Raw genomic sequence first — 14,247 nt, forward strand, 5'->3', positions numbered from 1 at the left:
AATGAGAGGCAGACATCTGTTCACTCGAGCAACTCCGAAATTGCTTTCCCTTCCTTGTCATTCAATGAAATCACAAGACATTACCTGGAAGAGTCTCTTTTGAGGACAACGTTTAAGCTTTAGGCGGTCAAAATGCAGGTCTTGGGAGCATTCGCGATAATTCTGTCCATATTTTCTGTTCATTCTACCGTTTATTTCCAAGAACAATTCCTTGATGGAGGTAAGTTCGTTTTATTTCTAACGTTCCACCCTCGTCTAGAAACGTTAGCTAGCTAGCCCACTTACTCAGGCCATGCACGAGTTTCAAAGATGGACCTGGAAATGAGTTGTCACACTGCCTTCTCTTCAATTGAACTGTATACTGCATATTTTGTTGCACATGCATTATTTACATGTTAATGCTAGCTATATTGCTACATATTGAAAGAAAATTAGCTTTGACAATGTAACATTTGCAGACTTAGTTAGGTAACTACAGTCACGTTAGTTAGGCTACACTGGTCTATTCAGACAGAATCATGAGTTCCATTTGTAACATTTGACTCACCATACCTAATCATCAAGCCATTTGTTTTTGTGTATGTCATCAGAGAAGTAGCTGGTGACACTTTAAAAAAGAAATTAAAACTGAAATGAATGTTTTTGCCCTTAACAGATGGTGTACAGACTGTAAAATTACTGTGTTTGAGATGGAGAAGGCCTTGTGCCATATTTTCCACTGTAAGGCGATGTCAGTGACTGGTCTTCATTTTTGATGATTCTGACTGTTCATTGGTTGGTGTATCTTTCTGCAGATGCCTGGAAGACTCGCTGGCTGGACTCGAAGCACAAGGCAGACTACGGAGAGTGGAAACTGACAGCTGGTAACTTCTATGGAGATGCTGAGAAGGACAAAGGTTAGTTCATTATTGCCTCCTGGGTCGATGACCTTACTGGGTCAGTTTCTTGTCTCCTGGATCAGTGCTGCCTACTAAGGTTTGGGGTCATTTCAGGAAGTGAACTGAAATTCCTACACTGGTTGTAGCTTTTCGGTTTACTTCCTGAATTGATGGAATTTACCACAATTCTGCAGCCTGCTGTTTGGCTGGGGTCTTGAACATGTTCTGTTATTAACTAAGATACTGATAATGGCTGTTGGTGATTTGTGACTTGTGTTGTCAGCCATTATGACTGTTATACAGCGAGTATTCATCAGTGTTACCATGCAACACTCTGGCTGTGTCCCCAGGTCTACAGACGAGCCAGGACGCCCGTTTCTATGCCGCATCGGCCCGCTTCGAACCCTTCAGCAACGAGGGAAAGACTCTGGTGATCCAGTTCACTGTGAAACACGAGCAGAAAATTGACTGTGGTGGCGGTTATGTCAAGGTGTTCCCCTCCACCCTTGACCAGGCTGAGATGCACGGAGACTCCCAGTACTACATCATGTTCGGTAGGTACCTCTGTCTGGTCTTATGGGCAGTGCACTGGCGTGTATTCATTAGGGCACATCATAGAAAATTGTAGCCAAACATTTTGCAACATAAACAAGAGTTTATAAAAACATTATTTTTTATATTATACAAATTCAGATAGGTCCCTCCCTGTTTTTGTTCCATTTGCTTCCATTTGGTTAGTGAATACACACAGGAGTTTTTCTTAAATTTAACACGTTGTGGCATGACAAATTTATTTCCTAGTCTAATAACATGGGCAGGAACATCAGGACTGGTGTGTGTGACGATGACTCAATTATATTGGACAACTTTGTGGTGATAGGATGGAAGGTCTCTACTAGAGGTCGACCGATTATGATTTTTCAACGCTGATACCAATTTATTGGAGGACCAAAAAAAGCCAAAGCCGATTTCATTATTTATTTGTGTATTTGTAATAATGACAATTACAGCAATACTGAATGAACACTTTTATTTGAACTTAATATAATACATAAATAAAATCTATTTAGTCTCAAATAATGAAACATGCTCAATTTGATTTAAATATGGCAAAAACAAAGTGTTGGATAAAGTAGAAGTGCAGTATGTTTTTTTTTTTACATTTTAAGTTCCTTGCTCAGAACATATGAAAGCTGGTGGTTCGATATTCCCAGTTAACCTCTAGCGACGAGCAATCCCGTATCCGGGAGCGTAATCATAGCCTCAAGCTCATTACCATAACGCAACGTTTCCTGTTCATGAAAATCGCAAATGAAATAAATACATTCAAACACAAGCTTAGCCTTTTGTTAACAACACTCATCTCAGATTTTCAAAATATGCTTTTCAACCAAAGCTACACAAGCATTTGTGTAAGAGTATTGATAGCCTAGCATAGCATTAAGCCTAGCATTCAGCAGGCAACATTTTCACAAAAACAAGAAAAGCATTCAAATAAAATCATTTACCTTTGAAGAACTTCGGATGATTTCAATGACGAGACTCTCAGTTAGATAGCAAATGTTCATTTTTTTTCCCCAAAAATATTTTTGTTGGCGAAATAGCTCCATTTTGTTCATCACGTTTGGCTAAGAGAAAGACCGGAAAATTCAGTCACTACAACGGCAAACTTTTTTCCAAATTAGCTCCATAATATCGACAAACATGGCAAACGTAGTTTAGAATCAATCCTCAAGGTGTTTTTCACATATCTATTCGATAATATATCAGTTGTGACAGTTGGTTTCTCATCAGAAGCAAACAGAGAAATACTGCAGCTGGAGATTACGCAATAATTGCAACGGAGGACACCAAGCGACCACCTGGTAGATGTAGTCTCTTGTGGTCAATCTTCCAATGATATGCCTACAAATACGTCACAATGCTGTCGACACCTTGGGGAAGCGACAGAAAGCCTAAGCTCATTCGTGGCCCATTCACAGCCATATAAGGAGTCATTGGCATCTCTCGGTTTAAAAAAAATGCAGCACTTCCTGATTGGATTTTTATCTGGGTTTCGCCTGTAACTGTAGTTTTGGAAACGTCAGTGTTTTCTTTCCAAAGCTGTCAATTATATGCATAGTCGAGCATCATTTCGTGACAAAATATCTTGTTTAAAACGGGAACGTTTTTCATCCCAAAATTTAAATAGCGCCCCCTATATCCAAGAAGTTAACAAGTTTTAGGTTGTAGCTATTATAGGAATTATGACACGTCGACTTTCTCTCTATACCATTTGTATTTCATATACCTTTGACTATTGGATGTTCTAATAGGCACTTTAGTATTGCCAGCCTAATCTCAGGAGTTGATCGGCTTGAAGTCATAAACAGCGCTGTGCTTCAAGCATTGCTAAGAGCTGCTTGCAAACGTAGTAAAGTTTGAATGAATGCTTACTAGCCTGCTGCTGCCTACCACCGCTCAGTCAGACTGCTCTGTCAAATCATAGACTTAATTATAATATAATAAACACAAGTACGAGCCTTTGGTCATTAATATGGTCAAATCCGGAAACTATCATTTCGAAAACAAAACGTTTATTCTTTCAGTGAAATACGTAATTGATCTGTATTTTATCGAACGGGTGGCAACCCTAAGTCTAAATATTGCTGTTACATTGCACAACTTTCAATGTTATGTCGTAATTATGTAAAATTCTGGAAAATTTGTTCGCAGCGAGACAGGTGGCCCAAACTGTTGCATATTTGACCATATTAATGACCAAAGGCTCGTACTTGTGTTTATTATATTATAATTAAGTCTATGATTTGACAGAGCAGTCTGACTGAGCGGTGGTAGGCAGCAGCAGGCTAGTAAGCATTCATTCAAACTTTACTACGTTTGCAAGCAGACTCTGCGTGCAATGAACGCAAGAGAAGTAACACAATTTCCCTAATTAATATTGCCTGCTAACATGAATTAAATTCAACTAAATATGCAATTAGCACCTCTAGTGCTAATTTGATCATACTCTGTCCTGCGACCTGTACAGGCCCTGACATCTGTGGCTACAGCACCAAGAAGGTCCACGTTATCTTCAACTACAAGGGCAAGAATCACCTCATTAAGAAGGAAGTCAAGTGCAAGGTAAGGTGCTCTCATTTTGAGTTCTGTCCTCTGATTACCTTCTCACTCTCTCACACACACCTACTTTAACCTAAGCGATCTCTCTTCCCCCTCTTCAGGATGACGAGCTGACCCACCTGTACACGCTGATCCTGAACCCAAACCAGACCTACGAGGTGAAGATCGATAATGAGAAGGTTGAGTCAGGCACTCTGGAGGAGGACTGGGACTTCCTGCCGGCTAAGACCATCAAGGACCCCGAGGCCAAGAAGCCCGAGGACTGGGACGACCGCCCCAAGATGGACGATGCTGAAGACACCAAGCCAGAGGTACAACCACTGTCTTTAAACACCACGTGGCACCAAGCCTATTCAAATCAAACTTTTATTTAAACTGTATTTAAATCATATGAAGACACTTTACTGTAAAATACACCCAGTAAAAGAAAGTAGAGGACAGATGCCTCATTATTACTATAGTCAGTGCAGGAGCTGAGTGTATTTTATTTAACTAGGCAAGTCAGTTATTAAGAACAAATTCTTATTTTACAATGACGGCCTATTCCCCCTGGCCAAACCCGGATGACGCTGGGCCAATTGTGCACCGCCCTACGGCCGGTTGTGATACAGCCTAGAATCTAACCAGGGTCTATAGTGATGCCTCTAGCACTGAGATGCCGTGCCTTAGACCACTGCACCACTCGGGAGGGGCTAGTAGCAACATCTCCTCAGATGTTTCACTGTTTGAGTTCCTGTTCTTCTGATAGACTATTAAACTGAAGTATTGTGGAGCTCCTGCTCTTAAATATAAACAAGACCAGAGTACCTACACCTATTTTCATCCAAGTCTTATATTATTAATATTGGTTTTACCATGATATAGTGAGGCTGACCACGACGTGCCATAGAAGGAAGTGATTTTTATGTTGTGAGCTGTGTGTCCAGGATTGGTCCAGTAAGCTATACTGTAGTAGTAAATGACTGTTGTTCCAGGACTGGGATGTGGCTGAGAACATCCCTGACCCTGATGCCAAGAAGCCTGACGACTGGGACGTGGACATGGATGGAGAGTGGGAGCCGCCTGTGATCACCAACCCAGAGTACAAGGTTTGTGTTAAACTAGGCTGGGGCGGTGATCAGTGATCACACTATACCAGTGTTCCTCAACTCTAGTCTACAAGCCCAGAACAAGTGTACCTAATTCAACTAATCAAAGGCTTGCTATAAGTAGTTTGACTCAGATTGTTTAGTGTGGTTCTAGGACAAAAATGTGCAATGGATGGTACTCGAGGACAATAGTTGAGAAACACTATCAGCTTATCAAACTGAACCAAGAGGAGTGTTTCTAGCTAATTTGTCAATGAGATGTGCTTAGCCAGAGTGGTATTCAAGACCGCAACGTTGTAGAAACATGTTATTCTTGAAAGGGAAGTTCTAGCAACATTTTTGCAATAGCTTTTGTTGCCATTCAGTTTTTGTGAAGTGGTATGGAGGAAGTTGTTTCCTGAAATAATGCCACACAATTTGGACCGTTTGTTGCAAAACTGGTTAGGACTTAACCTTTGTGCAACTGGCACAAGTTGAGGAAGACTCTATAGACATTATCACACTGCATTGTTCTTAGCCCCGGGGCTAGATGCATTGTTCTTAGCCCCGGGGCTAGATGCATTGTTGTTAGCCCCGGGGCTAGATGCATTGTTGTTAGCCCCGGGGCTAGATGCATTGTTGTTAGCCCCGGGGCTAGATGCATTGTTGTTAGCCCCGGGGCTAGATGCATTGTTGTTAGCCCCGGGGCTAGATGCATTGTTGTTAGCCCCGGGGCTAGATGCATTGTTCTTAGCCCCGGGGCTAGATGCATTGTTCTTAGCCCCGGGGCTAGATGCATTGTTCTTAGCCCCGGGGCTAGATGCATTGTTCTTAGCCCCGGGGCTAGATGCATTGTTCTTAGCCCCGGGGCTAGATGCATTGTTCTTAGCCCCGGGGCTAGCTTAGCCTGTGTTCACACAAGCATTTTTTTACACTGGGGTAAGTATTCACATTTATTCCAAAGCCCTGGGATAACGGACAAGCGACCAACATTTTTACTTAGCATTTTAGTCATTTGGTAGATACACTTATCCAGAGCAACTTACAGGAGCAATTAGGGTTAAGTGCCTTGCTCAAGGGCACATCAACATATATTTCACCTAGTTGGCTCGGGGATTTGAACCAGCAACCTTCTCAGTTACTGGGCCAAAGCTCTTAACCGCTAGACTACATTTTGTCTCTGACAGGTTAAGAACATATTTGCAGTGAATGCTGTGCGTGAACGAGAGCAACTTTTCTGATCCAGGCGAAATCCTACAACAATATTGTTATTGTGGCTATATCCAATTAAATGTTGACATAAAAGCTATGAAAAGTGTTTGCTGCCCTTCCAGCAGTTGCTTTAGTTGGGTAAGTACGAAGACTTTAGCCAACCTGCATGGAAAACATTTTTGTCAGGCATAGCAACCAGTTTTTGCACGTATTACAGTATTTTAATCCGATTGAAGGATGAAATGGTATGATTTTACTGATCAAATTAACATGCATATGTAAATTTAAGTTTCAGTGCAGCTTTTGTGATTGGACAGTGAGCATGCTAGGCATTATTCTTGACCCTGTTTCACACTGGCTATATTGGCACCGTGTTTCTGGGGCTAACTCCGAAAAGTCGTCGCTAACCGTGCTCCGGAGCAGGGCCAACTAGCCCACTTATAAAATGTGCAAGAGTGAACATTCGCTTAGCCCAGGAGTGCAGGAAGAATGCGCCTACTGCTTTTAAAAACAATGGTTAAGACTAAAGCAACAACCATGTGTTGTCTGCAGGGAGAGTGGAAGCCCAAGCAGATTGACAACCCTAACTACAAAGGAGCCTGGGTCCATCCTGAGATCGATAACCCAGAGTACGCCGCTGACTCTAACATCTACAAGTTTGATGACATCAGTGTCCTGGGCCTGGATCTGTGGCAGGTGAGACTGGACACCACATAATTTTAAATAAAACATAATACATTATACATAGATGCTACATATTTCAAATGTATGCATTTTAATGGTGGACACGTGTGAGAAACTCCTATTTTTACCCTCAAGTTTTACCTAACCATGTGACCTTGCCAATAAACTCTTGAGGGGTTTACTACTAATGGTCTTCGAAGCTAGCCGACTTCAGTTCGCTTACTACAAAGCAGGGGTCAATGAGCTGGCCAGCTAACGTGCCTATATATATATATATATATATATGAGCTTGAAATGGGAACGATCTAGCGGACTCGGCAGTCAAAAACACACAATGAAGTTTAGCTTTTATTAATGACCCTGAAGATTGGTTCTGGTTGGAACCCCATTGAAGCTCCTGTGTCGTAAGCTAAGCTAACTGAAGCTCCTGTGTCGTAAGCTAAGCTAACTGAAGCTCCTGTGTCTTAAGCTAAGCTAACTGAAGCTCCTGTGTCGTAAGCTAAGCTAACTGAAGCTCCTGTGTCGTAAGCTAAGCTAACTGAAGCTCCTGTGTCGTAAGCTAAGCTAACTGAAGCTCCTGTGTCGTAAGCTAAGCTAACTGAAGCTCCTGTGTCGTAAGCTAAGCTAACTGAAGCTCCTGTGTCGTAAGCTAAGCTAACTGAAGCTCCTGTGTCGTAAGCTAAGCTAACTGAAGCTCCTGTGTCGTAAGCTAAGCTAACTGAAGCTCCTGTGTCGTAAGCTAAGCTAACTGAAGCTCCTGTGTCGTAAGCTAAGCTAACTGAAGCTCCTGTGTCGTAAGCTAAGCTAACTGAAGCTCCTGTGTCGTAAGCTAAGCTAACTGAAGCTGGTTAGCTTTAGAAGACCCGGAGTAGATCTCGCTTCCTTTGTACTTTACCCCTATGGCCTTATGACTATCTACAGTAATGCTAATTGTAGATAGTAGGGCCTTTTCCTGGTCATGTGAGAAATAAATAGCTTTTAAATGTATTTATTTTTATCAATGTATTTAAGACACCAACATGAGTTTCTTTTCAGGTGAAATCTGGCACAATCTTTGACAACTTCCTGGTCTCAGATGATGTGAAGGAAGCAGAGGAGTTTGGAGCTGAGACATGGGGTGTTACTAAGGTATGTGATAACTATACTGTGTTGAACTGGCTGGTCCTCTATTCTCCTATGAGTGTGCATTGTACATTCCCAATATTAACACACCATGTTTCAATTCATCCACCAATCAACTCCTTGGTTATTTGAATCCGGTGTCCTAGTGCTGGGCAGAAATTTTGAACATGCCACCTACCACAATAAGGCTTCCAGTTCACTGTCAATACATGTCCATCTATTGTTACGACCCCTCTTTACACATGTCACAGGAGCCAGAGAAGAAAATGAAACAGGAGGAAGATGACAAGAAACGTAAAGAGGAAGATGAGAAAAACAAAGAACAAGCCACTGAGGCAGAAGAGGAAGGTGAGGACGAGGAAGGTGAGGACGAAGAGGAGGAGGAGGAGGAGGAGACTCCAGAGGAAGGAACTGAGGAAGAAGAGGTTCCAGAGAAAGATGAGCTATAGGCTGGCTTGGACACGAGTGTCTGTCTGAATCCCAATTCAACCCCTAGCCACTACATCCTAGTCTCTGGTGTAGATCTGAGAGATTCGGGAAGGATGTCCACAATTTGACTACAATTCCAACAGAGGGCAAGATGGATCTGCCAATTATGCAATCCTCTGAGATCTACACAAGTACCTATGAGCTAGGGGTTGATTTGTGATTTAGGGTGTGTCCCGCTCTGACTCTTACTAACCAGGGAGTTAACATGGCTGCTATGCATCCATCCCCTGAGAAGCCAATGGGTCCATTGAGTTACAAGCTTTACTGAAGTGTGTCAAATGGCACCCTACCTCTGATATAGTGCAGTTTTGACCAGGACCCCTGGGTAAAAGTATTGCTATATAATATATTAGGTTATCGGGTGCCATTTGGGATACAGATTGGGTGATATTGGACTTAGAGATTCACACATCAGCTTGTATGTTTTATAGGTGATTTTTTTTTTTCTTCTCCCTTATCCAGATATGACATTCATAGGTCCTCCCAATCCAGTATGTCATGCTTAATTGTGTAGTATGTTCAGTGTCTTTATATCCAACAGCAGTTAATTTTACTTTTGTACCGTATAACATATTCCCCTTGTCCATCGGCTCTGCCATTTCTTTTCCGACTCAACTTAAAACCCCAAGATGATGTTCTCTGCTCTGACGTGATTCACAAAGTCACTGGTTGTCATCGTTTGGAAATAAATTGGTTCTTGTACCACTGAATGTTTGTAAAGTGCAACATATTTCTCAACATGCCTTGTCATCCACCTGGCAGTTTGTCATTCACACATCAGCTCATTGATATTCTACTGGGTTCTCATTACATCCATTTTGTTTCGCACTGAATTTTCCTCACTGTTTGTTTTGTCTTTACTGTTTGTTTCCATACGTGTTCAATGAGATTACTTGCTTGGCCAATTAAAACAGTTGTTGGGTTCTCTGCGTTTTGATGAATATTGTGAAAGATTCGTAATTTATAAGTTGTCCCTCCTGTTCAATGCTGTGACTGTCAAATACAGTTTAAGTTTCTGCTTTCAATTTGAAAATTCCTTCTGTTTTTTTCCCTTGAAAGTATGATGATCGTTGAATGACGTTACAGCCTAACAAAGCCACGGGTCTGTTGGACAACAAACATATAATTGCTGTCATGTCAACCCCATGTTGTACAGCAATGTCACCTAGGAATGCACACTTTTCTTATAACAATGTTATTGATACCGAAGTTTTATAAAAATAATAATTTATTATTGACCCCTACATATTATACTGAAAATAGTGTTTGATATTAGACACAGTAGGAAAAATAATCTGAGAAGGGTCTTGCTCATGATCAGCCAATTTAGATTAATTTTAAAATACAAAAATTATTAAACAATTTTGCCACGTGGGTGACAACACAATGAATAACACTGGCGTTTTATCGCAGTTTTTACATGTACATTTTCACAATTTAGTACAAAACTCTAAACTGATCAAACGGCAGTTGTTTCAAAACTCTTAAGAACGTTTTCAATTGACTTAAGTAGAACACAGTCACTTTTTCACGTCGCAATACATGTTCATATAAAGTAATTGCCTTCCGCAATGCAACGCTCACATTACTTTTGATAGGATTCTCTTTTGTTAATATAGATTTTACTATTAATTCGACTGCTCCTAATCGATCATTTAAACATTTGGTAAACCTATACATTTACATATCTGGTTTGTCTCCTACAGATTTTGAGAACTACATCATGAAAATGTATGTGAAGTAGAAACAAAAAGTGTATATATATATATATATATATATATATACTTGAATCTATTATGATGACTTATGATTTTACTTCACAATACGTTTTTAAAAAATCTGACAAATCAACGTTTATTGGTCGCGTACACAGATATGCCGATGTTACAGCAGGTGCAGCGACATTCTTGTGTTTGTAGCTCTTACAGTGCAGTAATACAATACCAGTACACAAATAAAGTCAAAAACAAAGAAATGCATCCCCTATACAGTAAACATGTATCCAAAAAAACAAAGTTGCTAAAACTGCATTGGCTAATACAGAACTGTAATACATGTGATATATTTACGTAGCAGATGCTTTTATTGAAAGTGAAAATAGTCCACACATTTTGGTATTAATCGAACCCACAACTCTGGTGCTGCTAGTGCCATGCTCTTACAGTATCACATGTATTTATATAGCCCTTCTTACATCAGCTGATATATCAAAGTGCTGTACAGAGAACCCAGCCTAAAACCCCAAACAGCAAGCAGAAAGGCTCCCTAGAAAGGCCAAAACCTAGAGAGAAACTAGGATATGAGGGGTGGCCAGTCCTCTTCTGGCTGTGCCGGGTGGAGATTATAACAACATGGCCAAGATGTTCAAATGTTCATAATATGTATGAACTGAGCCACGTACAGGACCACTACAATACATACGTACAATACTTGATTACAATACAGGTGGAAGATGTATGATTGCCACCCCCATAAGCGAACCACCCTCCTTCAGGCCATGGATGATATGGGGGGGTGATAAGTGCCAGTTTTAAGCCTTGTGAAGTTACTGATACCTCTCACCAAGTCACCTAATGTCTTCCTAGTGCCATAAATACCGCCCTTGAATTAACATGGAATGTCAATGGAGGCCAGTTCTATTCTAAGGCGCCATACTGCCGACGCGTTTACGTCATGTTCATGTCACGTGACACGTACACGTAATGTAGATGTGGTGTTCGAGTCATCTTATGTGTTACTGATTTACGTGTTAGTTTATTATCGCAGCGCCAGCTGTGCCACCAGCGACCCTGGGTTCGCGTCCAGGCTGTCGCAGCCGGCCGTGACTGGGAGGTCTGTGGGGGACGCACAATTGGCCTCGCGTCGTCCGGGTTAGGCAGGGTTTGGCCGGTAGGGATATCCTTGTCTCATCGCGCACCAGCGACTCCTGTGGCTGGCCGGGCGCAGTGCACGCTAACCAAGGTCGCCAGGTGCACGGTGTTTCCTCCGACACATTGGTGCGGCTGGCTTCCTTGTTGGATGCGCGCTGTGTTAAGAAGCAGTGTGGCTTGGTTGGGTTGTGTTTCGGGGGGGGATGCATGACTTTTGACCTTCGCCTCTCCCGAGCCCGTACGGGAGTTGTAGCGATGAGACAAGATAGTGACTACCAATAATTGGATACTACGAAATTGGGGGTAAAAAAATATTTTTTAATTAACAAATTGTCGATTATGCTAAAATAGGCATATCACCTCAATCACCTAAAAAATTATTAGGCTAGTTGATATCGCAGCCAGCCACCATTACTGTGTAGATTACCATTACTTTCTCACATCAGTACAGACACAATGGCTTCTTTGTTGGAGGTAGCCCTATTCTGAAATAAGAGGCCTAGGTCTCTAGTGGCGCATTCAAAACAACTCGGAAATCGGCAATTTCTGACTTCCGACTTCAGACAACTGGGAACTCGAGAAAAAAAAAACGAGCTCAGAATGGAAAGAATAGTTTAGAACGGTCATCCAACTCGGAATTCCAATTCAGAAACTCGGGCATCTTTCTCTGACCTGAAAAATCACTGATGTCATGATTTGACTTAGTTTTTCCCCCAAAAGTTCCCAGTTTAACAGACACAATCACTGTCACCATGCAAGACATTTTTGTGGAGATGTTTTATGGTTAAAAACAGGGCCTGAACTGGGGGGGTATGTCAGAATATAGGCCTAAACCTTGTTATAGAGATGGCCAAAAAACAGATGTTACCGCTTGTTTGCTTAACCTTAGAAAAAACAACGGTCCAGATTATATAAAGAGATCTCGGTATTAACAATGATTAACTCCACGATTATTTCCGTAGTCTACAAGCCTATCAAAGGTATTGCTCAGCCTCAACATCACAGGAAAATGTGGCTGGTTTATTAAATGCTCCGCAATTTAGAATATTAGTGGTAGCCTATGCCTACCGCAAAAGAAAAACAACTATATAGAATCGTATGGGTCTATGCAAAGACCATACAGCTTAACAGATACTTTTTTATTCAGGAGAATCGCATTGAATCAAATCAAATATCATTGTAATTGTCACATGCGCCGAATACAACAGGTGTAGACCTGACAGGGAAATTCTTACTTACAAGCCCTTAACCAACAATGCAGTTTTAAGAAAAAAATGTGTTTTAGAAAGTATTTACTAAAATAAACTGAAGTTAAAAATGTTTTTACAAAAAAAAAAAATGAAAAATAACTAATAATTATGGAGCAACAATAAAATTACAGTAGCAAGGTTATATACAGGGGGTACCGGTACAGAGTCAATGTGGAGGCTATATACAGGGGGTACCAAAGCACTTCTTGGCTACAGACGTGAGTGCTACGGGTCGCTAGTCCTTTAGGCAGGTTACCTTAGTGTTCTTTGGCTCAGGGACTATGGTGGTCTGCTTGAAATATGTAGGTATTACAGACTTGGACAAGGACAGGTTGAAAATGTTAGTGAAGACACTTGCCAGTTGGTCAGCGCATGCTCGGAGTACACGTCCTGGTAATCCGTCTGGCCCTGCGGCCTTGTGAATGTTGACCTGTTTAAAGGTCTTACATTGGCTACGGAGAGCGTGATCACAAAGTCGCCCGGAACAGCTGATGCTCTCATGCATGCTTCAGTGTTGATTGCCTCTAAGTGAGCATAGAAGTAATTTAGCTTGTCTGGTAGGCTCGTGCCACTGGGTAGCACATGGCTGTGCTTCCCTTTGTAGTCTGTAATAGTTTGCAAGACTTGCCACATCTGACGAACGTCGGAGCCGGTGTATTATATTTCAATCTCAGTACTGTATTGACGCTTTGTCTGTTTGATGGTGTGTTGGAGTGCATAGCGGGCTATTCATTTCAGTGCAGTTGCTTTCTTGTGCATAACCTTAGCCTAAACGGATTCGAAAACACCCCAGGCTGTTTTGATCACAGATCATGATGAAGCCGGAACATTTCAGCTGTTTGTCATTGATTTAGCCCACAATCACCTACAGATGTGATACACATGAAAAACCTATATTTCATCTGGATTTGACAAACTGTCTGCCTGACAAGGACCCTTTGACTTCTCCCCACTTTATATAATTTTCATCATAGGTACACTTCAACTATGACAGACAAAATGAGAAAAAAAAATCCAGAAAATCACACTGTAGGATATTTTGCAAATAAATTCATAAAAAATCCTACAATCTGATTTTCTAGATTTTTTTTCTCATTTTGTCTGTCATAGTTGAAGTGTACCTATGATGAAAATTACAGGCCTCTCTCATCTTTTTAAGTGGGAGAACTTGCACAATTGGTGGCTGACTAAATACTTATTTTGCCCCACTGTATGTGTTACCAATTTAGCTAAATGTATTCTTATTAATAAGCTTTTGTTTTCCTATTAATTGGCTAATCAATGTTATCTACCATCTTCTGCTTTTTATGAATCGGGGTAAAAAATTATATATAATTTCGATGTCCTTCCCCACCCCACACATTAATGTTACTTTCCTTACACAAAGACAGCTAATTTCCACTCCATTCATATGCAAATACTTTTGATTCATACACTGGCTTGTCTGGCTGTCATGTTTTCATTTTAAACAGGCCTTCCCTTATCTACACTGAAATAATATGATTTCAGTAGTTCTGCATTATAATACAACAAAAAAAATCGTAGCTCATTA

The 14,247-nt window shown here is 41.1% G+C and overlaps 1 protein-coding gene across 1 annotated transcript; it reads left to right on the forward strand.

Annotated features, from left to right (window-relative positions):
* calr3b (calreticulin 3b) lies at positions 1-9,600 on the forward strand. Its single transcript, XM_020467796.2, has 9 exons — positions 1-220; positions 795-896; positions 1,229-1,432; positions 3,910-4,004; positions 4,103-4,312; positions 4,976-5,089; positions 6,833-6,976; positions 8,000-8,092; positions 8,338-9,600. Exons 1-9 carry the CDS (start codon positions 133-135, stop codon positions 8,533-8,535), a joined length of 1,248 nt encoding a protein of 415 aa, XP_020323385.1. The 5' UTR covers positions 1-132; the 3' UTR covers positions 8,536-9,600.
* Positions 9,601-14,247: the final 4,647 nt, after the last annotated feature.

The sequence above is a fragment of the Oncorhynchus kisutch genome, linkage group LG30, assembly GCF_002021735.2.
Source record: "Oncorhynchus kisutch isolate 150728-3 linkage group LG30, Okis_V2, whole genome shotgun sequence".
Classification (NCBI taxonomy): domain Eukaryota; kingdom Metazoa; phylum Chordata; class Actinopteri; order Salmoniformes; family Salmonidae; genus Oncorhynchus; species Oncorhynchus kisutch.